The sequence below is a fragment of the Canis lupus genome, chromosome X (assembly GCF_003254725.2).
Source record: "Canis lupus dingo isolate Sandy chromosome X, ASM325472v2, whole genome shotgun sequence".
NCBI lineage: Eukaryota > Metazoa > Chordata > Mammalia > Carnivora > Canidae > Canis > Canis lupus.
In genome coordinates this window covers 91,219,302-91,244,276 of record NC_064281.1, presented here as the reverse complement: position 1 = coordinate 91,244,276, position 24,975 = coordinate 91,219,302, and the positions used below count along the sequence as shown (strand labels likewise).

Sequence of the window (24,975 nt, the reverse complement as noted above, 5' to 3'; positions counted from 1 at the left end):
CCTGGCTGGGCCCCTTTTGTGTTTTTTGCTCTTCTGTACCCAGGATTACAAAGGCAGTACTTAATAGCTTTGTTGTCTAAGGTTCATGGATATCAACATGGTGGTCTCATTGCCCTCTTTCCGGCCTGCTACAGATGGAGCCTGCTAGCAGCTATAAAGATTTTCTCCTTACCTTACTGATGAAAGCTCGCAGGGAGGCAAAAACATGTTTCAGCGACATTTCAGATTGTCCGTTTTTAAGAAAAGCCAGATGAATATCAAATACTTTTTTCATTAATGGGTTGTGGCCATCATTATTTAAAAGTTGACTCTATAAAACATAAAACAAACAACACGTTGGGGCGCTAGGGTGGCTCAGTTGGTTAAGCTTCTGCCTTCGGCTCAGGTTGTGATCCTGGGGTCCTGGGATCAAGCCCCGCATCAGTTTTCTGCTCAGTGGGGAGCCCGGTTCTCCCTCTCCCTCTGCCCTGCCTCCTGTTCATGCTATCACTCTCTCTCAAATTAATAAATAAAATCTTTAAAAAATACATCTTGCAGAAATAGTTTATGCCATCCCCCACTCCCCCAAATGAGAGTCAACTTTGCCATACCTGTTTATCAAAGCACTGCTTGAAAGTTTCAGAAAAACAAAAAGTTAAATATAACTTAAAAACATTTGTGCCAAAAAAAAAATTGTGCCATCTTTCAACTTGGAAATCTCAAAACGCTGCATAAATTCCAACTGCACGTAATTCCATCATTTTAAGTAGATGGAAAAAAAATTTCCAATGTAGCATAGCAAATGCAGAACTAGTTATAGGTTAGTATACCTACTAATAGGTTAGTAGAAAACACTACTAACCTATTAATATTTTTCTTCAAAAAGCTTATTCTTTTTAAGTAATCTCTCCACCCAACATGGAGCTCAAACATACCACCCTGAGATCAAGAGATGCATGCTCCACTGACTGAGCCAGCCAGGTGCCCTTTTTAATCTATTAATATTAAGCAGTATATTGCTCAATGGCAGGTATCACAATTGAACAGACTAGGTATAATGGTAACATCAACACCCAGAATCCCTGAATGGTATAAAACTTTTCTGGTTCTTTCTTTAGTCTACTTTGGCTCAGGGTGTAATGGTTACAAGTATGGATTCATGAGGTGCCTGGGTGGCTCAGCGAGTTAAGCATCTGACTCTTGATTTTGGCTCAGGTCATGATCTCTGGGTCCCAGGAGCCTTGAGGCCAGCTCTGTACTTCGCAGGGAGTCTGCTTGAGGATTCTCTCTCTCCCTCTGTCCCTCCTCCCACTCATTCTCTCTAAAATAAATAAATAAACCTTTAAAAAAAAAAGCATGGATTCTTTTAATGACTGTCCTAGCTCTGAATCCTGGTTCTGCTACTGGCCAGCTATGTGACATAACTTCCCCCTGTGAACCTCAGTTTCCTAATTTTTAAAAGAGGAATAATCATAGTATCTGTATCAAAGAGCTATTATGAGGATTAAAAGTGAAGGGGTGCCTGGGTGGCCCAGTTGGTTAAGCGTCTGCCTTTGGCTTAGGTCTTCATCCCAACGTCCTAGGAACAAGCCCCATGTCAGGCTCCCTGCTCAGCAGGAGTCTGTTTCTCCCTCTCACTGGGAATACACTCACTTGCTCTGTCTCTCTCAAACAAATAAAATCTTTAAAAATTTTCTAAAAATAAAAGTGAGTTCATATTTGTTAGTTTATTGAGGTATAATATATGTACCATAAGATTTACCCATTTTATGTATATGATTTAATTATTTTAATGAAATTTACAGAGTTTTTCAACCATCACAGTCCAATTTTAGTATACTCTCCTTATCTCAGAAAGATCCCTGGTGCTCATTTGCAATCACTCCCCTTTCTCACCCCCAGCCTCACAATAGAAAAGTGAGTTAATATTTGCAAAGCACTTGGGATAGTGACTGACATCTGCCAAGACACGTATTTGTTAAGTAAGGATCTGAATAGGAGGAAGGAATACAATGTGAGCCTTAAGATGTCCTTCTTATTTATTGGCACAGTAAAAATGAACTTAGGCTGCATTTTAATTAGAACAAACTTATTACTTGATAAAGAGATTCTGTAGCCTATTTCTTATTAATATCTAATTTCATTTTCCCTTATAAGCCTCTGAAAAGCCCAGGTCAGGATTCCATAGTAAATCTGGAAGGCTATGGAACACCTGAGTGGCTCAGGAGGTTACACATCCAACTCTGGGTTTCAGTTCAGGTCATGATCTCAAGGTTGTGAGACTGAACCCTGAGTTGGGCTCCACGTGGGAGCTCCCTCTCTCTCTCTCTGCTCCCCACCCCCACCCACCACATGTGGTACGCTCTCTCAAAAAAAAAAAAAAAAAAAGAAGGAAAACCTGGAGGGCTGAAGCAATTAAATGCATTACATAGAGAAGATGGATGAAAATAATTGACCTGTGTAACTCAAGGGAAAGCAAACAAGATTTTTTACTTTTGAGTTCTGCTAATGTCACATTATTTGACAGTAACATAATTTTTACTCTTCAAAGCACCCTCCTATCATCTCATTTTGCTTCCTCAAAAACCCTGCAAGATCATTGCTTTAACCTTCTTTTAAAAATCCTAGCAATGCTGATTTGTGTCCAGAGGCAAACATCTGAGAAAAAAAGCATTGAATGCCTGGTCAGGGGAAGCCAGCCAGCCCGCCTGGACATCATCAAGCCTGACAAAACATCTCATTGCCACGAGTATTTGGGCAAACTGGTTCAATCCTAATTCAAGCTGAAAGTTACTGGATATATTAATAAAAGAGTGACAGAAAACATTTTTAAAACACACACAAAAAATCAAACAACGGAAGTTCAGAGGTAGAAGGAAGCATAAGGGCAAATGACCCCAAACCCCTCCCTTTATGGATGTGGCAGGTAAGTCTCCGTGGATCCCCAAGGTCACACAGTAGCCAAATGAGGTCTGTCATCTAAGTTTCTAGACAGTTTATTAGGGACTTTTTCCCTACACTATGCTTTCTCTAATTAATTTATATATAATGTCTTCTTTATGACACCAACTAAATTCTAACTCTTCATTTTTACCTTGAAACACTGGGTGAAAAACGAGATGGTATCCAGCACTGTGAGGGAAACTTCAGTAGCAGTATTGCCTTCGAGGAGTGCCTGATGGAAAATGTCTGCTTCAGTTGTCGCAGAGCCTAAGATTAAAAAAAAAAAAAAAAAGTAAATGCAAACTGCCCAATGTAGAGATTCACGTATCAGTTTTGAATGATTCCCCACCCCCAAAGACTCAGAGAGACACAAGCAAGAAGAAAGGAGGCTCTCAATATCCACAGACCTAATGAGCTTCCTTGCATTTATTCCTTAATCAAATATGATCCTGGTTAATCAGTTTCACTCATTCTTACTTCAGCTCCATATCAACAACTCTGCAACACATAATTAGGTGTCTGCTTCTTTGGAGACAAGATTTCAGGGATGGGAAATAACATGGGAAATTATGTGTGCGAAAATGAGAAATCATAGACAGTCAGCGACATCACATTCTGTGGTGCCCTGTGGCCAGATGTTTCCAATTATGCCTCTGTTAGGGTACTTGTTTCTAGATCAGAAGAAAAACAAAGCATCTGGGGCAACCAAAGGAAGTAGCTCCATTACCTTTTTACAAGTGACAAGAGCAAAGCCTACAGCTATAAAACTTGCATTTTTTTAAAAGGTTTTGAATCTATTATTAGTTCAGGGTCCATCCGCTCAAGACATTTGTTTTTATTATTAGTCCTTATCACAAAGCCAGTTTGGCTGACTTCCTTTTCTGCAACCTCCAGAGGACAGTATGGAAATGAAAGATTTCTCTTTGACTTTTTAATATTTGCTTTTCAGAGGACTGCTTCCATTTATATAACCCTCTAGCTTCCCTCGCTGGTCAACATTTCTCTCCTTGTCATATTCTCCTTGTCAATATTTCAACACATGTGAAATATACCTTGGTCAAAATAGTATTTACAGTTCTTTCATTTCTGCAGTCAGTTCAGCAGATGTAATCCCTTAAAATCATCAAATGAACAGATATTATATATATTAAACAAATATATATTATTATATTGAGATGCCATTATTTGCATTGGAGTTTAACAGTAGGAATGAAGGATATCCAGTGTAAAATAATATGATGGAAACAGCAATTCAGTGGGAAAAATTAATTTCTTTAATACCAAACTAAGAGAAAAACCACTATTACCTAAAAATTGCTGGAAAATCCATGCATGTATTGTCAGATATTCATGCATGATGAAATGACTGTATATAAACACAGAGATATGCAAAGATATTCACGTGTGCAAAAGCATTTCCAATCGTATTGGCAATTTAAGCTAGAATTTCTTCAAGGTTACATGGTATTACATGTATATTTCAAATGGCTATCCTACCCACATTTTCACTTACTGTGATTAAGTGTAAACGAACTTTCCAGGCTACTAAGATGCTGAAGTCGGGCCTGCATTACTCCTGATCTGTTTCGTAGAGCTGGCATGGTTTGTGATTTTCGGTCTATTCCAAAGTGCTTTGACAGCCAGGCATCATGTACCCTAAAGTGAATTTTAAAGTTAGGAAATGGAGTACTTTAATACTAGATCTCAATGTTAGATTAAAAAAAAACCAACCAAAAAAATAAAAAATAAACAACAACCTAATACATGACTAGGTTTCCACATCAACAGCATACCATGTTCAATACTCTATCTACTATTACTTGGCTGAAATGAGGCAGCACTGGAAATTGTATGATGTTTTCATGGATATTTAAAAGAGCTTTTGCTATGAGAATATAATTAAGGAATTTAGAAAAAGTTCCTTACTTCCCTCCCTCCCCTCAAAAAATCAGAGTCAAGTGGCCAACACTTCAGAAGGCTCACGCTTTTCTTCAAAAGGTGAGGCAGGGCAAGAGTCCCAGGAAAGAATGAGACGGATACTCAGAGGTAAAATGAGGTGGGGAGGATTTCTGGGGTTAGGTGTGCAAAAAAGAATGCCAATTTGATCTGTTCCTGGACTGGAGTCCTGGATCAGAAATTTTTACTCTGTAAACATGTCTGTTACTAGGATGGGCCAACTTTTGTTTTCTTTCGATTTTAAGATTCCTTTAAAAAAAATTACAGCTGGATCGTCTGGGAACTGAGGAAGAGTTTGTCTTTCCTCTAGTGAACAGAGTGGGAGAATGAGCAGAATTGTAGAGGTTAAGTAAGGTTCGTGGTGGTAGTTACCATGCCAGTTCCAGTCACAGGGAAAGACACTGGAAATCGTCACCTGAATTATGCATTATTAGGATGTTCCCAACATCGAGCAATAACCTCCATCCAAAGTGCCCCTTTGGTTTTTAGAAGTGCCATGGAATTTAACTTAAAATAAAAAGGACTCTATTTGAGTTCCTTAATTCTACCCCTAAAACAGATCTTACTGGAATAAGTAATCTTTTCCTTAGGTTCCCACAAACATTTTTGAAGTATTTATTTCATTAAGACATAGGTGGCAAAAAGTAGAAAAGAGCTAATATAGAATGCACATCTCAGCCGCTGAGGATCTCTATTTACCTTAGCAACTGAAGTCAATATTGACAGGTTGTTGATAAAAGTACAGACCTTACAGTTGTTCCCACTTTATGATTTCCTGCCTTCTCCTGGATCTAAGCCCTTTCTCACCTCTTTCAGAAAAGACAAGCATCTGTTCTAGGATTAGAACAGAAACTCTGCATATCAGGATAATCACTACCCTTTGGAAAACTTAAAAATATATCATTTCACACTAGTTTAATTTACAATTTGAGTTCAGACATATTAAATAAACCATAAGCAACCTCATGTTAACACAAAATGAAGAATCTAGGTTTTATATGGCATGATCAACACTGCCCTCTGTTGGAAGAGAAGGAAAAAAGTGGAAATTGCAGTGGGAATTACCTTGCTATGTTTCTTTTTCCCATATACCTAAAGTGAAACAAACATACTCTAGAAAGAAAAACAACAGCATGTTAGTAAGATATTGCCTTGCTTTGTATTTTAACAAGTAATATTTGAAAACTCACATGTTACAAAGAATGGCTTATTTATTTATTTTTTTTAATTTTTTATTTATTATTATTTTTTTTATGATAGAGAGAGAGAGAGAGAGAGGCAGAGACACAGGCAGAGAAGCAGGCTCCATGCACCGGGAGCCTGACGTGGGATTCGATCCCGGATCTCCAGGATCGCGCCCTGGGCCAAAGGCAGGCGCCAAACCGCTGCGCCACCCAGGGATCCCAAGAATGGCTTATTTAAATCATACTACAATAATATGCTTTGGTATACAGACATATACACATTAACTACTTGTGGGTTTGCCATATTATATCTTTCTAGATTTATTTGCTATAACAACATTAGCAACAAAAAGCTCCATGTCTTCACATACAATTCTAGCCACATTTAAAAAGGTTGTCAGTGAAAAAAATAAAAAATAAAAAATAAAAAGGTTGTCAATGCAAATGATGATTCTACATCGTGCTCTATAAGGTTTCATAGCAAAAATCTCCAGCTTAGCCACTAATACCTAAATAAAAAGTTTCTTAAGCCTTAAAAATTGGAGCAACTGCTGTATTTCTATAATGGCATTAAGATACCTTCCATTATTCATAATCTCAAACACATACAGAAGTAAAGAAAATAGCATACTAAACTCCCACATACCCAGCACCCACCAGCTTCAACAGTTATCAACTTATGGCCATTCTTGTTTATCCTACACTCTGAACAGGTTCCATGCTCTCCCTCCACCCTCCCTATCTCTTGTATTTTTTGGAAGCAAATCCCCAACATCATATATTTTCATCAGTAAATATTTCAGTATAGTTTTTTAATATCTTAACTGTCATTTGTTTGCTGACACTCTCTGTAAAATTTTGAAAGACTTTAATATGTACTGGTTATCCTTTTTGTTTTGAAGGACGTGCACATAAAAGCATCATTTGTGTGTGCTATTAATTAATTAATTAATTAATTTATTTTTTAAAGTAAGTTCTATGCCCAAAGTGGGGCTTGAACTCATGACCCTGAGATCAAGAGTCACATGCTCTACCAACTGAGTCAGCCAGGAGCCCCTGTGTGCTATTTATTTAAAAATTTCTTACATTTCATTCTATTTTTTTTTTCTAGCTTTCAATAAGGATGTACAAATAGCTCAGCAAACAATCTAGGGCAAGTTCCCACCTCCACCTAGGAAATAAGACTGGGTTTTCCCCCAACTGCCTTGAAATGGAAATGAATATATATATGCATTTCTGAAGTTGGTAGGGTTACTCAGCTCTACAGAGGAGTACAAATTCTAAATTCCAGTCATTGACGCTGCTCCATTAAGCCAGCATCTGCTCCAAATGAATGCTTTTGGACAGCTGATGCCACTTCTAGTTTTCCAGTCCAGAAAGACTGCTGCTGGGCTGAAAGATGGTCTATTATTAGCTAATTTCTCTGATATCTTAAGTATTCCATCTCCATGTTTCCTTCTATCTATGTGAAGAACCTATGTGCTAGCCTTGATGCTACCAAAATAGTTGAATATTTCCTACATTATTAGCAAATAAGCTGTTGGGAAAAAAGGTAATATTTTATCCCCCAAATAAGAAGAAAATTTACAAAAATATATTAATATAACTTACTCTAGAAGTATGAGAATGTTTATGAGCTCCTGAGGAGATACTTTGTTCCAGTAAGTTAAGAGAGTATCTGAAAATGGAATAAAGTGGTGGATCTTGAAATAAGTAGAGCAAATAACACAGTGCACCCCAAAGTACCAATAACCAATAACCTAGCTTCAACAACCATCAACTCACAGCCAGTTGTTTCATCTATTTCCTCCTCTCCCATCTCATTGCTCAATACACACTGTATTTGAGTTAATTCCAAATGTATTGGTTTATCTGTGATTGTTTTAACAATTATTTACTTTGTAAATATTCTTTTGGATGGCTGACATTAATCTTCATATCGTCCCTGAAGATGGAGGAAGGGAAACAGACCTGGGGTTTTTTAATGAACTTCTTAAAATTTTATGCAACATGGTGTGCTTATGTGTATTTTTCCAAACAGAGGGTCAAGTTCCTTTGCCTGCTACTCAAGGGGCTCTGTGAACCAAAAAGTTTGAGAACTTTAAACTTTATAAGAGAGATTTTTTTTCTCTGTTTGCCTTTGCATTATAAACTCTGAGGCCCTGGTATTATGTAAACACACACAGAGTTAAAAACAAAACAACAGGCTGAACGAAAACGATGTTAAATAACTTTATGCTAAGCACATCCAACCCACTTTTTCCCCCCTGTATTAACTTCCTTGTTCCAGCTCCCTTCTACCTCTAAAAGTCTTTCATTTTGTACAGCTCCTCAGGCCTTTTTTTCTATCTGCTAGATTGAATGCTACCGGATTCTGATCAATTTTTGCTCAAATAAACTCTTAAAAATATGGCTGTTTATCTTTTAACCATTTGTCCACACACACATATTGAATTATTCCAGATATAAAAGTCCCTTAAATCTATCACATATACTTCTCTTGTGACTGGTTCCTTTGCTTCCAACACAGTGACTTATTGAGATGTGGGGGGAAAAAATGAAAAGAAAAAAAAAATACTGCCGCCACTTAACGCTCCTTTATTTTTTAAAGAGATTTTATTTTTAACTAATCTCTACACCCAAAGTTAGGGCTAGAACTGACAACCCCGAGATCCTGTCGCATGCTCTACCCACTGAGTCAGACAGGCACCCCTCCCCGTCCCCTTTTTAGGCAACTCAGATATAGCTAGCGGTGCCGGTAGCTCTTCAACGTAAACATCTTATACGTAAAACAGAACTGTCCAATGACAAACCTGCCATTCCAGTTACAACCGGCAAGCGAGGGCTGCGAAGACTAGGCGATGTTGGCTATATGGAGGGGGTGGGAGAGGGAGGAAGGTAGGGATTTTGACTTTACTTCCAACTGTTTTTAAAGCCATGAGTATTGATACTTTCTAAAACACTGATCCTCAAGAATACAAATGAGAAGTAGCGTCAAATTAGATTAAAAATAAATAAATAAAGCGAGCAGGGACTTCCGGTCTCCCCCCCCCCCCCCGCCTTTTATTGCCTTGCTCAGAGAAGCCCAGATCTCCCAGAAGCCACCGGGTTTCCGGCCTCTCAGCCTCCCGTCGAAGCGCGGTGCCGAGGTGCCATCTTCCCTCTCCTGCGCACCGGCTTTTCCTGGCGAAAGACTCGTACCTCTTTCCGCCAAAACGTTGGGACTTTCCATCCATCCCTGAGCCAGCCTTGTGCCAGCCGTGTGCCCAGAGGCAGCTTCATAGAAGGTCTGTAAAAGGGGTGAAAGCCTTATCCCTGCCGCGGCCCAGCTCTAGTCAGCAGCTCCTCCGCCATTTTGTCGGCAGCGGCGGCAGCGCTGTCAAGCCGTTAGCCCGTCTCCACCATTTCTAAATCCCAAATCCGTGAGACAGAATGCAGAAAGGGAACATGGGTGGAGGAGACAGGGGAAGTGGTAAGAAACCTTCAGTAAAAGATAAATTGCGGTTCAGTGTCTGTGATGTGTCGTCTGACGAGTTTAAGAAAACTTGGCTAGCACTCAAAGAGCTCCATGATAGAGAGCTACACCGTTTACAGGCAAAATTAGCCACTTTGAGGAAAGAGCGATTGGCAGACGGGAGGTGGACAGGCTCCATAGCCAAAATTAAAGAGCTGACCGAACAACAGAAAGTCCTCAATAGCACCATTCGTGACTTGCGAAATCAGTTAAACGCAAAAGTATGTGACCGCTGTTCAATGAATGAAACGTACAGGAACACGCTACAGCAAGAGTTTTATGATATTCAGCAACAAAATCTTCAGTTTATTGCTGAGCTTACTGCAGAAAGGAATAAGTTAAGAGAAGAAAATAAAAAGCTTTCTGAAAAACTAAGACTGAATCAGCAACAGTTTCAGCCTTCTTTTTCTTTTTCTGATAGCGATGATGATGACTTTATTCCCTGTACTCAAAGGTCTGTGCAAGTTTTTTCGGTCAAGGAGCCTGCCCCAAGTGCTCAGATGCATCTGCCTATCCAAATGAGGCAATCAAATACTGAACAGATAAGATCTGGGAGAAAAAAAGAACGACGACAAAGTCCAAAGTTTGCAATTCCATTTTACAGTCAGGACCTCTTTGAGGAGCCACAGATCTCTCCTGAGATTTCTTCTAATAGCAGTAAGCCTGCTGCAGTGAGCAGTACCAATCAGAAGTCAACTGCAGCTTTTCCTTTAACATCTACACTTGATCCTCAAAGTGGGGATGGATTTCAAGATGTTTCAGACCTTCATGAAGACAAGCTTGGCCAGCCAAAAAGGAAACATATCATCACCCAGAAGACCTCCACACAAAAGTGTGAAACTCATATTGACTTCTCTTGGAGCCTTTCCAGTATTTCTGCAGAAAACCCAACTACTCAAGTCATATCTGAAACTTCAGAGGAAAATATGCCTGATTATAACAAAAGTTCACTTTCCCCTTTTACATCGAGAAAGGAAAAGCCCCCTTTAACTGTATTTCCTTTTGACTATACCTTAAAATCTAATGGGAAAAGAAGATTGAAGGCTGGTACTGCTTATTGCAACAATGTGTTTTCTGTAAGAGATTGCAGTAACCAGACACTGTCCACTGAACAATCCGTTAAGAAGAATAGTAATGAATCTACAAGTACAGAGTATGGTGCCTATAAGCCTCCAAGTGATACCCAAAGTTTGATCTTTGAGTCTGTAATCAAGAGAAAAGCCAAGATACAGTCAGGAAAAAGGGAGAAGTAGCTTTCCCTCATCCTCTCAAGGAAAATGCTTTTCTTTTACCAAAGGACAGTCTTCTTGTCCATTCAGACTGTGTAACTGATTACCCTTGACTCTGATTCTGTTTTTCTGTAAATAATAAACAAGACAATAAGAACAAAAAAGGTTTGGGAAATGACTAAGACTTTGAAACAATGACTTAATGCCAGTTAATAAAATATAGCACAAATAGAGAAGGAAATTTAGAATCCCTCTACTTCCATACAGAAGTGTAGAGGTCTACCATCTTTTTGTTGAAATTAAGTTGCTACTGTTTATGAACCAATTAAAGCCAAGAGAGGACCTGAAGAGTGTGGACTTATAAGAGTTCAACATTTAAATGCACATAGAATGACTAAAAAATTTACCAGACAAGACCAGGCAACTAGAATACATCCATTGATAGAGGTCTACCATCTTTTGTTGAAATTAAGTTGCTACTGTTTATGAACCAATTAAAGCCAAGAGAGGACCTGAAGAGTGTGGACTTATAAGAGTTCAACATTTAAATGCACATAGAATGACTAAAAAATTTACCAGACAAGACCAGGCAACTAGAATACATCCATTGATAGAGGTCTACCATCTTTTTGTTGAAATTAAGTTGCTCTGTTTATGAACCAATTAAAGCCAAGAGAGGACCTGGAGAGTGTGGACTTATAAGAGTTCAACATTTAAATGCACATAGAATGACTAAAAAATTTACCAGACAAGACCAGGCAACTAGAATACATCCATTGATAGAGGTCTACCATCTTTTTGTTGAAATTAAGTTGCTACTGTTTATTTTTTTTTTTAAGTTGCTACTGTTTATGAACCAATTAAAGCCAAGAGAGGACCTGAAGAGTGTGGACTTATAAGAGTTCAACATTTAAATGCACATAGAGTGACTAAAAAATTTACCAGACAAGACCAGGCAACTATAATACATCCATTGATAGAGGTCTACCATCTTTTTGTTGAAATTAAGTTGCTCTGTTTATGAACCAATTAAAGCCAAGAGAGGACCTGGAGAGTGTGGACTTATAAGAGTTCAACATTTAAATGCACATAGAGTGACTAAAAAATTTACCAGACAAGACCAGGCAACTAGAATACATCCATTGAGAAAGATCCAGAAGTAGATTTTTTTCAGAATAAAATGAATATGACTTTACATGTACAAAAGATAAAGAGATGTGACAGACTGTGTACTAGTTCTTTAAAAATGTGCTTTTAAAAATCAAAAAGAGCATAAGAAAGAAAAATCTAATGAACAAAGACCAAATATTCAGCAAGAGAGGTCAACATTTATAAGAGGAGCAGGAACTATGAAGTTCTCAAGAAACAAAGCAGTTATGGTCTTATCCATGACACTAAAAAAAACAGCCAGAGACTTGTCACTGGTTATCACAGTATGTGGTTGTGCACATGCACACGTGTGTGTGTGTGTGTGTGTGGTGTGCACGTGTGCACATGTGGAAGAGAGGAGCAGTCAGCAATGCAACTCCCCCACCTCCTTTTTCTCCCCCTCCCCTCCTCCTTCCCCTCCCCTTCTTCCCCTCCCCTCCTTTTTTCTCCTCCCCCCTCCTTTTTTTCCTCCCCCCTCCTTTTTTTTTCTCTGCCTGCCCCCAACTTTCTTTCCTTGGGGTATGGTGGTATTCAACTACTTTTTTTTTTCAACTACTTTTTGTTGTTGTTGTTGTTGTTGTTGTTGTTTTTTCATGTGTCTCTTAGGCCATTTTTTTTTAAGAGTCATTTATTCATGAGAGACACAGAGAAGCAGAGACAAAGGCAGAGAGAGAAGCAGGCTCCCTATGGGGAGCCCAATGAAGAACTAGATCCCAGGACCCTGGGATCATGACCTGAGCCAAAGGCAGATGCTCAACCACTGAGCCACTCAAGTGTCCCTCTTAGACCTTTTTTTTTTTTTTTTTTTTTTTTTTTTTTTTTTTTTAGATTTTATTTTTTCATGAGAGAGAGAGAGAGAGAGAGAGGCAGAGACACAGGCAGAGGGAGAAGAAGGCCCCATGCAGGGAGCCCGACGTGGGACTTGATCCAGGGACGCCAGCATCACACCCTGGGCCAAAGGCAGGCCCTAAGCCACTGAGCCACCCAGGGATCCCCTTAGACCTTTTTTTAAAGAAACAAATTTATTGAGTGATTTCATGTACCATAAAACTCAACCATTTAAATAGTGCACAATACGGTAGTTTATAGCATTTTCAAAGAGTTATAGACCATCACCCCAGCTTTAGAATATTTTCATCACCTTCAAAAGAAACCCCATATACATTAACCATCACTTTCCAAGTCTGCCCACTTTTCACCTTGTGGGAAGACAAAAATAGTGAGCTGTGGCTATAGTTGTTAACTGATCCATTATTTCTCAGAATGAAATACCACCAGGGTTCAAAATGATCTCCCTTTATTTCTTTCTTTCCCAAAAGAGGGTGGTACATCATATAGTCTCAATATAGTCTTTGACTTTAAATTATACAATCTTAGAACTTAAAGATTATAGTTATATTTCTACTTTTATTAATATATTCTAAACTATTCATATCTAGCTATTTTTAGTCTCTAGCTATCAAATTATTTTGTTTTTATAGCCTGTATTATTATAAAAAATCTTTAACATTTACTAAAAATAAAGTAAGAAATAGATAAGTAAAATATAATGATAACATGTATAATGATAATCAGAACTGAGGTCCTTTTATGTTCTTTATTCCTGCATACATGTTTTTCAGTAAAAATACTGAGAAAAGGAAGAAAAGGGAGGGAATTATATAAATAAATGTGGTATTTGGGAATTAGATAACCTCTTGATTTTACTTCCAGAGGACATGCAGTTTATGAAAACCCTTTGGTTACTCTATCATATGAAGAAGTGTTAATACTAGTAAATAGTACAACTCTACACCAAGGGAAAAAAACTGGAGTCTGAAAAAGAATCTGATACCACACAATACCATCAGTGGTGCTACGAAGATAAAAGTGGCACTCCCTACCCTCAGAGAACCCTTCCTGTCTTTTTTTGTTTGCTTCTGGTTTTCCAAATCTTGGGTTAAATAAAAACTAAAATATTAAATATGACTTCTGGTTATTATTGCCTCCTCCTATTTACATCGGTCATTTACTGAATTATAAGCTCTGCATGAAAAAAAAAACGTTTAGCACTTTGGAAACTATTGTTTCATTTTAGAAATCAAGTTTTAAATTCAAAAAATAGAAGACTCAAACCTCTATGACCAAAATGTACCTATTTTAAGTTAGAAATATAGGAATGTTTTAAGGTCAGAGTCTTCAAAGATTTGTCTCTAATGTGTATGTGTTCTACATACAAATGATGATCAAATATTTACTGCATGAACTTGCGAAGGTAAATGTCTAGTAGAGACCAGGCCTAATATGCTGGTAACTCACCTTCAGAAATCATTTTTACTATATACAGGTAGCACATTAAGAGGCTTCTGATTTCATACTGATCCAATCGGTTATACTGGGATACGCTACTCCTTGTAGAACTCTGTCGGGTCTGTAATAGAAAGATAGGACTTTTGTGAAACAATATTATAATTCCCCATAACCTTTAACCCAATAACTATTTGTATCATTAGTCCTGTTTGGGAAAATTCTAAGCCTAAATCCAAATTTTATATCATACTTGGAAGGTAAATGAGCTGGAATCTTTCTTTATTGCTATTGCACAGAGTAGTATCACTAGAAATCATCCGAGGGTCTTCACCAAGATAATAGTCATGAACACTGTGTTTCATTCCCATAAGTTCTGTGTTTTAGTAGTAGTAAAAACCTTATATAACCATATGTGGCTATTCCAGGAAAAATAGCTTTTACATGGAGGAGGAACTTAACTAAGGTATATCAAAGCACAGAGCCATTTTAAGCTCTTTTAATTTGAATCTTTCAAAGTTTATTAATTAAAATCCAACCTACAAATAATAGGTCAGGGAATCTATATTTTTTAAAGGGCTAATATTACAAGATAATATGATGAAGATTCCAGTAATATTTCAAAACTAGAGCATCTACAAACTAGTGATGTTCCCATTATTTAAGGACTTTTGTTAAAATATCAGTTATTAAGCATGCCAAGATCTGACTTATTTGGGAATTTATATGAATAGAGTATTAATAATCTAAAGAATTTTCCTTATTAAAAACCAATACTTCCACAGTTGAGCTAAATTGGGCTGGAGATACGCATTTACTAAACTAGGATTTACTAAGAATGAATTTTCATTTTGAGCAAAACACCTAGGTTCTGAATGCTTGCTAGCTGTATGATTATTAACAAGTTCTTTAACTTCTTTGTCCTTTATCTGCCTTACCTATGATAATGTCTGTTGACAGAATTCTAAATGACATGAAATAGGAACCTTTGTGAATAAATTACTATTTACTCCCAAGCTCAATGAAGTATACTCCAGTGGTCCTCAAGGAGTGGTTCCCAACCAGCAGCATCAGCATCACTTGGGAACTTAGAAAAACAAATTAGCAAGCCCCATCCCAGATGGAATAAAAAACTCTGGGGTGGGGCCCAGCTATCTGCTTATATTAGGTCCCTCCCCAGGTGATTCTGGTGCACACTAAGAATGCCATGATAAAGGAGAAATATGGCTGGAATCAGAAAACCTGGGCTCAGGTCTGGCCTGCCATAGCTGTGTGGTTGTCCTAAGTCACAAACCCAGTTTTCTTTTTTTTTTTAAATTTTTTATGATAGTCACACACACACAGAGAGGGGGAGAGAGAGAGAGAGAGAGAGAGAGAGAGAGAAGCAGGCTCCATGCACTGAGAGCCCGACGTGGGACTCGATCCCGGATCTCCAGGATTGCGCCCTGGGCTAAAGGCAGACGCTAAACCGCTGCGCCACCCAGGGATCCCACAAACCCAGTTTTCATTTGTAAACTGAGTTGGAATTTATTATATTTATGCACCCTTCCAACCCTAATTTTATATGACTGTGATTTTACATAGTAGTGTGACAAGGCTTTACTGGCCTAAGATAAGTTTCCCAGGTGCCAGGGTAGCTCAGCTGATTACGTGTCTGACTTGATTTCAGCTTAGGTCATGATAATCAGGGTGGTGAGATTAAGCCCCGCGTTGGGCTCTGCACTGGGTATAGAGCCTGCTTAAGATTCTCTCTCCCTTGCCCTCTGCCCCTCCTTGCTGCCTGCCCCCTGCCGCTGGCTTCTTCTCTGTCTCAAAAATAAAATGAGGTTTCTGTCTCAAGGCACACATCTCCCAAATTTTAATGTTAGAGAACATATTCTGATTAAGTGATGATGAGACACCAAGATCATCAATTTGGAGACCTAATTTTTTTTCTCCCATGTTAACTATTCTATTACAAAAGAATGAAAGGCTGAATTAACCCTGCCATGAAGGGATTTAAATGACAAGGTGCATTAGATATTTTAAACTTGAACCTTCCCTCTCTAGAACAGGTTACAGTATGTGAGGATTAAGGGAGGTATTCAAAGTTAGAACTCTTAATGATGAATGCCTTATCCTCCACAGTTTTAAATATCCAAGTAGCAGCTGCTGTGATAGGAAGGAACCACCGCAATATCCAAGAATTATGGGATGCTTTTTACAGATCCAGAGAGGCTATAGGAGAGTAGAAAGCCTTTGAGAAGAAAGATTGTTGTAGCCCAACACATCCCTAGGGTTATCCCATATATTTAGGTTCTTACATTTTCGACAGTTCCGCTCTGATCTGGAAATCCTGTTGCTCCCTCTGGGATGAGGGAACCTCTTGAATCTTCCCTCTTAATTCCATGTCCATTTTGAAAAGCCCCATAAGCTGGAATAAAGCCAAGTCCTTGTGTTAACAACAAAAAGAATGGTCAAAAAATATTTTTAAAAGTAGGTACTGGGTTAATTTAAGTAAAGATAGATTTTAGGGGATAGATCTTGGTCAACTAAAATTTGAAGTTTCTATATAATATCAAAACACCAAAAAAAGCCTAACAATGGGTGATTTTTTTTAACCTCTTGAAATACTTTACTATGTATGAAACTACAAGAAGTTCCTTGGAAGTAATAAATGAAAGCCACACAATCTGAGAGAGAATTTTATAGATAAGGAAATTTGGACCCAGGAAATGGAAGTGTCTTATTCAAGACTGGAGACAGATAAAAGGATCAGAAACCAGTGTTTTTCTCATTAGCCTCTATTATGTCAGTATACCAAAGCTACGTTTTAAACAAGCTTAGATAAGGAAACTTAAGGAAAAAAAAAGGCTGCAAATGAGAGTAAGATTGTATTTTGTTTTAAATTTTCTTTATTTATTCATGAGAGACAGAGAGAGAGAGGCAGAGACACAGGTAGAGGGAGAAGCAGGCTCCACGCAGGGAGCCTGATGTGGGACTCGATCCCAGGACTCCAGGACCATGCCCTGGGCCGAAGGCAGGCGCTAAACCGCTGAGCCACCCAGGGATCCCCAAGAGTCAGATTTTAATTAAAGTTTAGTAGAGAACATGCTATGTATGACTTTTATTATGAAGTATTTCAAAAATGCAGAGAAAGGATGCATTTCTACATACCATGCAATGTATAATCTTTAAAGGACTTAATTACCTGTGTCTTTGTCAGTGCTCAGACTCCCTCTATTTGTAGGTGAAGTGAAGCCACATGTAAACTCATCCCTGGATGCCTGTAACACAATGTGATACCTCTGTCATTTCAACACATTTGTACACAAGGATGAGAAATTGGAATCAACAGAATGAGAGAGTACCCTAATTTTAAACAAAGCTCACTGTGAAAGTGTAAATCAGCTATCACTATTAGCATTTAGGTGACATCTCTTTAAAAACAGGGGACTAGTATACTTTGCAAGCATGACCTCTGGCCAAGTAACAGAACTCTAGATAGCTGGTAAAAGCTGCAACTGGTTGCAGCCCAATCATGGCTCAGTTCTCCTCCTTGGAACTAGGTGCAACGCTAGAAGGAGGGGTGTGACCAGAAGCCCTAGATGAATTTGAACTACAGAAAAAAGAACAGATAAGTAAAATACTTCCAAATATCACTGTCAAATGTTGTGGAGTGAGGATAAGCATGAGTAACTGTATTTGTGAAGAGAGACCAGCCTAAAGCCCAGGTAGATAATGTAGCACCCACATTGAGCTGATTTATGTAATCAGGAGCTATGGGCAATAAAGCCATCAGGGAGGCTTAAAAGCAGCTTTCCCAGGAACCCAAGGCAGGCTGATCAAATCGGATACGACATTTGATAGGGGTAATTTCCAAAGGAAGCTGTAAATGACCCAGTTTAACCTGCCACTCAACAATATGACATGGCTACTGAAAGTGTGAAAGTGATGTTGGGCCATATGGAACATGGAGTGGGAAGTAGGGCAGGACTTACTCGTCCCACTGGGCAGACTCTAAAGTGTAGAATTCTGGACACCACATTTTAATAGAGTGACTTCTAAAATGGGGCGTATCTAAGAGTGTAACCAAGATTGTCAAGGGTTTTGGAATGACAGCAGATGAAGCGGAGATGTCTGGTCTCAACAAAAATTTAGAAGGCAGTTGTATAAGGGGCATAATGCAGAGGTGGGAACAGATGTGTTCTATGTATGTCTAAGAAGGCAAAACTAGGACAAGTAGATAAGAAAACCTTTTAGGTCTAACATAGGAAGGAAAGTTTTAATTATTACAATGCCAAAAAGTGGTTTTGCCAAATGGGAGACTGATCACCCTCCAAAGTTGCTTTTAACACTAAGCTTCTAAAGGGAGAAAAAAAGCACAGATCAATTGTGCTGAGCTAAAAGCAACTTTCAAGAAGAACCAAAAGGAGGATGTCCTGCAAAAGGGAAGCAAAGGAATACAGCTTAGCCCCTGGTGCCTCACATTTTGGAAGCAAAGAATCTTCCATTCAGTTTACAAGTTGAATAAATATATTAATGGCAAATAACAACAGTAAATCTTAAAAACAAAACACTGGGTGTAAGGGATTCTTGGTGTTCTCTTGGACCTTGTTACTCAAATTGTAGTCCTTGGACCAGAATCAGGCAAAAGTGTGTTAGAAACACATGGTCTCCAACTCCACTGCAGGCCTACAGAATTAGAATCACTGTTTTAACAAAATCCCCAGGTGATTCGCATGCACAGTAGAGTTTGAGAAGCACTGCTCTAGAAAAAGTCTTAACTGTAAAAATGGAATGAAAAGTAATGATTAAGATAGAGACCATACAGCATACGATCCCAATTCTAAACAAGTCAGTAAAACGGGATAGCACCAGTGGAGACACATAACTACTTACAGAATTAGGCATGGCTGCACAAGAATACAAAGTATCTCGACCTGCTAACCGCTGGATATTTTCCAAAAGCAGTCCAACAAATGGGAGGTACAATTGTGCTATTTTGGCTTGTTGGTTCTGAAAAATAATTATCCAAAGCTTAATAGGTATATAATATGTCTACATCACAAAGTTGGCCTCATCTATCTGTTTTGAGACTCTAAGTAGGCTGATAACCACAACAAATGAGTGAAGCACGAGTCTATTTGTACTTTCAGTCTCAAAACTAGTTACCACAGAACCTTCTTGGTATTTGAATGTAGACACAATACAGAGTCAAATCACATCCCTCAGACGTTAACTACATAAAAGGCAGAAGTTCATTCTTTTAAAAATAGCACTTGACCTAGGAAGCAGATATCAGTCCCATTCTTTAACTCCAGTGAGGGTTGCGTTTTCATGAGCACAGGGATTGTGTCTGTCTTGTTTTACTGCTTCAATCCCAGTGCCTGGGCAGAGAGAAGATAGTCAATACACATCAGCTGAAAGAATGAATAAACGAAAGAAGTAAAAAAGATGGTGAGTTACTGGGGCTCCTGGGTGACTCAGTCAGTTGGGCGGCCGAATCTTGGTTTCGGCTCAGATCAGGATCTTGGGGTCCTGGGACTGAGCCCCGCATTGGGCTCCACACTCAGTAGGAAGTCTGTTTCAGGATTCTCTCTCCCTCTGCCCTTCCCTTCTCTCTCCAATAAATGAATCTTTTTGAAAAATGGTGAGTTACTCTATTCCTTAAAGAAACATTTTTTTGTTTTATTTTAAAGATTGTATTTATTTATTCATGAGAGACACAGAGAGGCAGAGACATAGGCAGAGGGAGAAGCAGGCTCCCAGTGGCAAGTCCAATGTGGGACTCAACCCCAGGACCATGACCTGAGCTGAAGGCAGATGCTCAACCACTGAGCCACCCAGGCACCCTTGTTTTGTTTTGATCAAAGCAGTTAAGATAATGTGATCTTGGCCCCTCGGGTCAATTTTAAGACTTGGGAGATTGATCTATTTGTAAATAAATATATTTATTTATCTCCTGGCCACTAGTAGTCTTAATGTGGTACCTCTTATACGAAAATGTATTTATTGCTTTTCTCAGCTCTAGACATTCCTCATCCAAAATGTACATACACTCAAGTCAGCAAAAACAGTGGATGTAATGGCATAAAGGTTGCCCCCTTCACATTTCATGACTTTGGGAGGTTTGTCTGGAGACTTAGAGAAGGCCTCTAGGGCTCAACAGTCAACCTACCGAATACAGCAGATCAATAGTTATCTCATTGTTGCTTGAATTTGCATTTGTTATTCAGGCTGAACAATTTTTCATACTGTTCATTATTTCTGGGAATCTGCCCCATATCATGCTGATGTGCAGAGAGGTCTGAGAACCAACATTCGAGTCCAACTTCCCGCCCAAGGCAGGAATGGCCCTTACCTACCCCTGACAAATGGCTCCTTTTACACTTCTTCCTTAAACACTCCAGCCTTTTCCTAGGTTCCATTAGAAGGGTACTATAGCTGATTTACTCCTTCTAAGTCCTACCTGCTAAGTATAGCTCTGCCCTCTGCAACTACAAAGAGTAAGGCTACTAGCACTTTTACACAGCAACTCTTTAAATATTTAAAGACCATTAACATGAATCAGCTTAATTCATTTCTTGCAAAGCTAAATGGCCCTAATTCCTTTCCTTTATTCTTCACATGACTTTGGTTTCAAGACATTTCCCCATCGCTGTCATCCTTTTTTGGTGGTTCTCTAGGTTTTTAGTGTCCCACTTTGGATGTGACAGTCACTATAGTCTAGTGGCTAAGAACACAGATTTTGGATTTTATACATGTATGATTTCCAGGTCTCCTGCTACTAGTTCCTGCATTGTGAACAAGTCACTTGACCACAGTTTTCTCTTTTGTAAAATGGGGATAATAATAATGATACTTAATACAGTGTCTTACATGTAGTGAGTCCTCAATAAATTTTAGCTACTATTATTAATATTACAGCTTCTAGAAGGGAGTCCACTTTAGTTCAATAGTGATCACTAGGGAAGGAGAGACTACAACTCTCTCAGGGGGAACAGGAATACAGGAAAACACATAGTCAGCGTAAAATACATTAAGCTTTGCCTGCACAAAGGACAGAAAACAACCTAAGTAAGAATCTATTACTAGGGGCAGCCCCAGTGGCGCAGCGGTTTGGCGCCGCCTGCAGCCTGGGGTGTGATCCGGGGGACCTGGGATCGAGTCCCATGTTGGGCTCCCTGCATGGAGCCTGCTTCTCCCTCTGCCTGTGTCTCTGCCTCTCAGTCTCTCTCTCTCTCTCTGAATAAAATAAATAAATCTTTAAAAAAAAAGAATCTATTACTAGAAGATGGTTTAAAATAAGGCAGCCTGGATGGCCCAGTGGTTTGGTGCCGCCTTCAGCTCCAGCCTTATCCTGGAGTCCCGAGATCGAGTCCCATGTCGGGCTTCCTGCATGGAGCCTGCTTCTCCCTCTGCCCCCCCTTCTAAAAAATAAAATCTTAAAAAAAAAATAAGGCACTATCCGGGGGTGCCTGGCTGGCTCAGTTGGTGGAGTGTGAGACTCTTGATCTTAGGAGTATGAGTTCAAGCTCCATGTTGGGTGTGGAGCGTACTTAAAAAATAAATAAAATAAAATGTGATATATCCATATGATGGAATAATATGCAGATATTTTTAATGTAGATCTAGTCTTCAGGATGCATTTAAGATTATTTATTTATTTATTCATGTGAGACACAGAGAGGCAGAGACATAGGCAGAGGGAGAAGCAGGCTCCCTGTGGGGAGCCCGATGCAAGACTAGATCCCAGGACCCCGGGATCATGACCTGAGCCGAAGGTAGACACTCAACCACTGAGCCACCTAGGTGCCCCTTCAGAATGCATTGTTAAGTTAAAAAAAAAAGAAAAATGCATAATAGTTTCCATTTTAAATACATTTAGGCTTGCGCTTACACAAGGTAGAAGTATGTATATGAAGCTAATAATAGTAGCTACTGCTGGAGAAGTCACTGACAGGATAATGAGCTTGGCATCTCAATCTTTCCCACACTCCAAAACCTCAAATACTCAAGTAGGCATAGTGTTGAATTTTTACAGATAACGAGAGTTATATGTGTGTATGTACATGTACCGTTCTCAGAATTTCAAAAAAGAAATAATGTCCAAAATATGTGATAGAAAATATTTAAAATTCCACCTCTAGATAAGACACTAGTGAAATCCCATTTTCCTGCACTTTCATCTGAAGAGGTAGGAGGGAAATAGCAAAGCTTCCTGCTTCTAGAAGGGGAAGTTCATTTTGTGCTTTTCCCATGAATCCTTTGAAATCATGGCTAGAGACTTTTTCCTCCACATTGCATGAGATCCTTTTCTGCACTACTAGGCATAAGCAGCAGTTAACCAGAACCCAGTGGTACCTGGCATTTTTAAGGGTCTGACAAAGCTTGGGTGGAATGGCTGACTTTTGAGGTATCTTTCCGTTAGATATATTATACCGGTTAACTTGCATTAAGGCAATATTGACATTCATGAAGGAAACAGCACATCATGGAGCAAAGGGAGTATGTTATTATAGTTATAACATGACAAAAACCAATGCAAACTGCAGTAAGTAACAAATGATATCCTAGAGCTGAGTTTATTTATTTTTTTTTAAATTTTTTATTTATTTATGATAGTCACACAGAGAGAGAGAGAGGCAGAGACATAGGCAGAGGGAGAAGCAGGCTCCATACACTGGGAGCCCGACGTGGGATTCGATCCCGGGTCTCCAGGATCGCGCCCTGGGCCAAAGGCAGGCGCCAAACCGCTGCGCCACCCAGGGATCCCCTAGAGCTGAGTTTAAATCTACTTTAAGATAGGGGCTGGGATCCCTGGGTGGCGCAGTGGTTTGGCGCCTGCCTTTGGCCCTGGGTGCGATCTCGGAGACCCGGGATCGAGTCCCACATCAGGCTCCCTCCATGGAGCCTGCTTCTCCCTCTGCCTGTGTCTCTGACTCTCTCTGTCTATCGTGAATAAATAAATAAAATCTAAGAAAAAAAAAAAAGATAGGGGCGCCTGGGTGGCTCAGTGGGTCAAGTGTCTACTTTCGGCTTGGCTCACGCAGCCCCGTGTTGGGGTCCCCGCTCGGCAGGAAACCTGCTTCTCTCTCTCCCCCTATCTGCTTGTGTTCTCTGTCAAATAAATAAATACAATCTTTAAAAAAATCATAAAATAAATCCACTCTAAGATAGAATCACATGAAGAAAACCAGCAAAATTTGTAAGTAAACAAACAAACAAACAAACCACCAAAACTTTGGAATTAAAGAAATATGACTGGATATAGAGGGCAGGCATCTTCTGTTTATCATGGACAAATGGGAATACTGTAGAGAAAGAATACACTCTATCTCCAAGTCAGCTTTCCAAAGTGATTACAATAATAAATGATATCCTAATTTTTATTTATCTTTGAATGGAAAAACCAAGGGACAAATTATTAATTATGAAATAATATGATGTTACCTTGAGGCATTTGATTTCAGGTACATAAGTTAGGTTATTCTAAATCCACAGTTTGCAATCTACTTTTTTAAGTCCATAGGGCTTAATGTTAATAAGATCTGAATGTATATGTTAAAGGTAGAGCAAACAGTAACTACAGCTATGGCCTTCACACACACACAATGTGTAATGGATATAAAGTTTATAGCATTTGTAAATTTTTTCAGTAAGAAGAAAATCTTTGTATTATGTATTTCACATTTGGCACAGCTAACACGTCTGTAATCAATATAATTCATTTAGGGATATATATTAGAGGATATATACTGAGATATATATTTGAAAGAGTATACATGGCTATAACCATAAATGATTTTTTAAAAAAAAATCCTACTTAGCTTATGTAACAAATCATGAAGGAGGTATGTTGTTCTTTACACGATTTGAGAAACCAGTGTTTTTCTCCAATAGTTAACTGAACAGTATTTTTAGAACTGAATCATTTGATACTGAAACAAATCTCATTTATAAAAATAAGTTCATCAATGTTCCTATTATGTTCCTTACTGAACACTTTTGTCTTTAATGGAAAATCTTAGCAGAAATTGACTAATGTGATACTGATTACAAGGACATCCTTACCTTGTGCTGGTATCTAGTGTCAAATGCATGTTTTATCAAAAGATTCTTTATGACAGAAATAGCTGTATATCTGATCTCGTAATTATCCTGGAGAGCAATGGAGGTTTCCCTCAGAAGTAAACCAACCAAGAAGTGATGCTTGCAATATTCATCTGATAAACTGTATTCAAGATTTGAATCTGCAGCATAATGAAATTTAAAACCCGTTGATAAAAATAATCACAAATCACATTAACATTAAAATACTGCATTGATTATTTAGTAACATGATCATGCTAGCAAGAACTATAATTTAGTCATTAATTAATGTGAACAATTCTTTTTTCATGTAGAATGAGCATGCAAAATTTTTACAAGACAGGTGTGCTCATAATTAGGGCTGTATGATAGCCTTAATGATCATTTCAATCAGTAAGACAGTTCCTAGATTTCTTTTTCCTAGATCCTAGATTCCTTTTAACTCTTAGGAGTCTTAAGCTAGAACCCAGAATGAAAGAATACTACATTTGGCAGTGTCTTAACACGTCTTTACACTTGAAAAGATTTAGTCACAACTACAAACTGGACTGCTTCTATACAATACTTGCATTACTTATCTGTTTACACTTTTTAAGTAGGAAAAGGAAGACAAGGACAACTGAATCAATCTAATGATATTAACTACTGACTGTCTAAATGT

At 38.6% G+C, this 24,975-nt stretch overlaps 2 protein-coding genes and 1 long non-coding RNA gene across 9 annotated transcripts in view; 2 read left to right on the top strand and 1 right to left on the bottom strand.

The window, feature by feature from the left end:
* DOCK11 (dedicator of cytokinesis 11) overlaps positions 1-24,975 on the bottom strand; it is a 189,785-nt gene that overhangs the window by 49,650 nt on the left and 115,160 nt on the right. For all 6 annotated transcript variants that reach the window (XR_007409530.1, XR_003129495.3, XM_025431298.3 and 3 more), the window contains 10 exons: positions 24,297-24,475; positions 19,122-19,238; positions 17,431-17,506; positions 16,544-16,653; positions 14,253-14,364; positions 7,674-7,740; positions 5,944-5,991; positions 4,436-4,578; positions 3,074-3,189; positions 173-310 (listed from right to left, as the gene is read on the bottom strand). Coding sequence is in view for 4 of the 6 variants with exons in the window: in XM_025431298.3 (XP_025287083.1) it covers positions 173-310; positions 3,074-3,189; positions 4,436-4,578; positions 5,944-5,991; positions 7,674-7,740; positions 14,253-14,364; positions 16,544-16,653; positions 17,431-17,506; positions 19,122-19,238; positions 24,297-24,475 (1,106 nt within the window). In the remaining 2 variants the exon portion in view is untranslated. The remainder of the gene's footprint in view (positions 1-172; positions 311-3,073; positions 3,190-4,435; positions 4,579-5,943; positions 5,992-7,673; positions 7,741-14,252; positions 14,365-16,543; positions 16,654-17,430; positions 17,507-19,121; positions 19,239-24,296; positions 24,476-24,975) is intronic.
* LOC112649181 (uncharacterized) lies at positions 9,177-13,922 on the top strand. Its single transcript, XR_003129497.2, has 2 exons — positions 9,177-9,349; positions 13,668-13,922. It is a non-coding gene; the product is annotated as an uncharacterized LOC112649181 (long non-coding RNA).
* On the top strand, positions 9,344-13,922 carry LOC118353664 (DNA endonuclease RBBP8-like). Of its 2 annotated transcripts, none has more exons than XM_049107881.1 (2): positions 9,344-11,252; positions 11,788-13,922. In XM_049107881.1, the coding sequence occupies exon 1, from the start codon at positions 9,495-9,497 to the stop codon at positions 10,827-10,829; it is 1,335 nt and encodes a 444-aa protein (XP_048963838.1). In that variant the 5' UTR covers positions 9,344-9,494; the 3' UTR covers positions 10,830-11,252; positions 11,788-13,922. The 2 variants fall into 2 exon arrangements, with proteins under 2 accessions (XP_048963838.1, XP_035567387.1); XM_035711494.2 differs by having other exon boundaries at positions 9,344-11,590.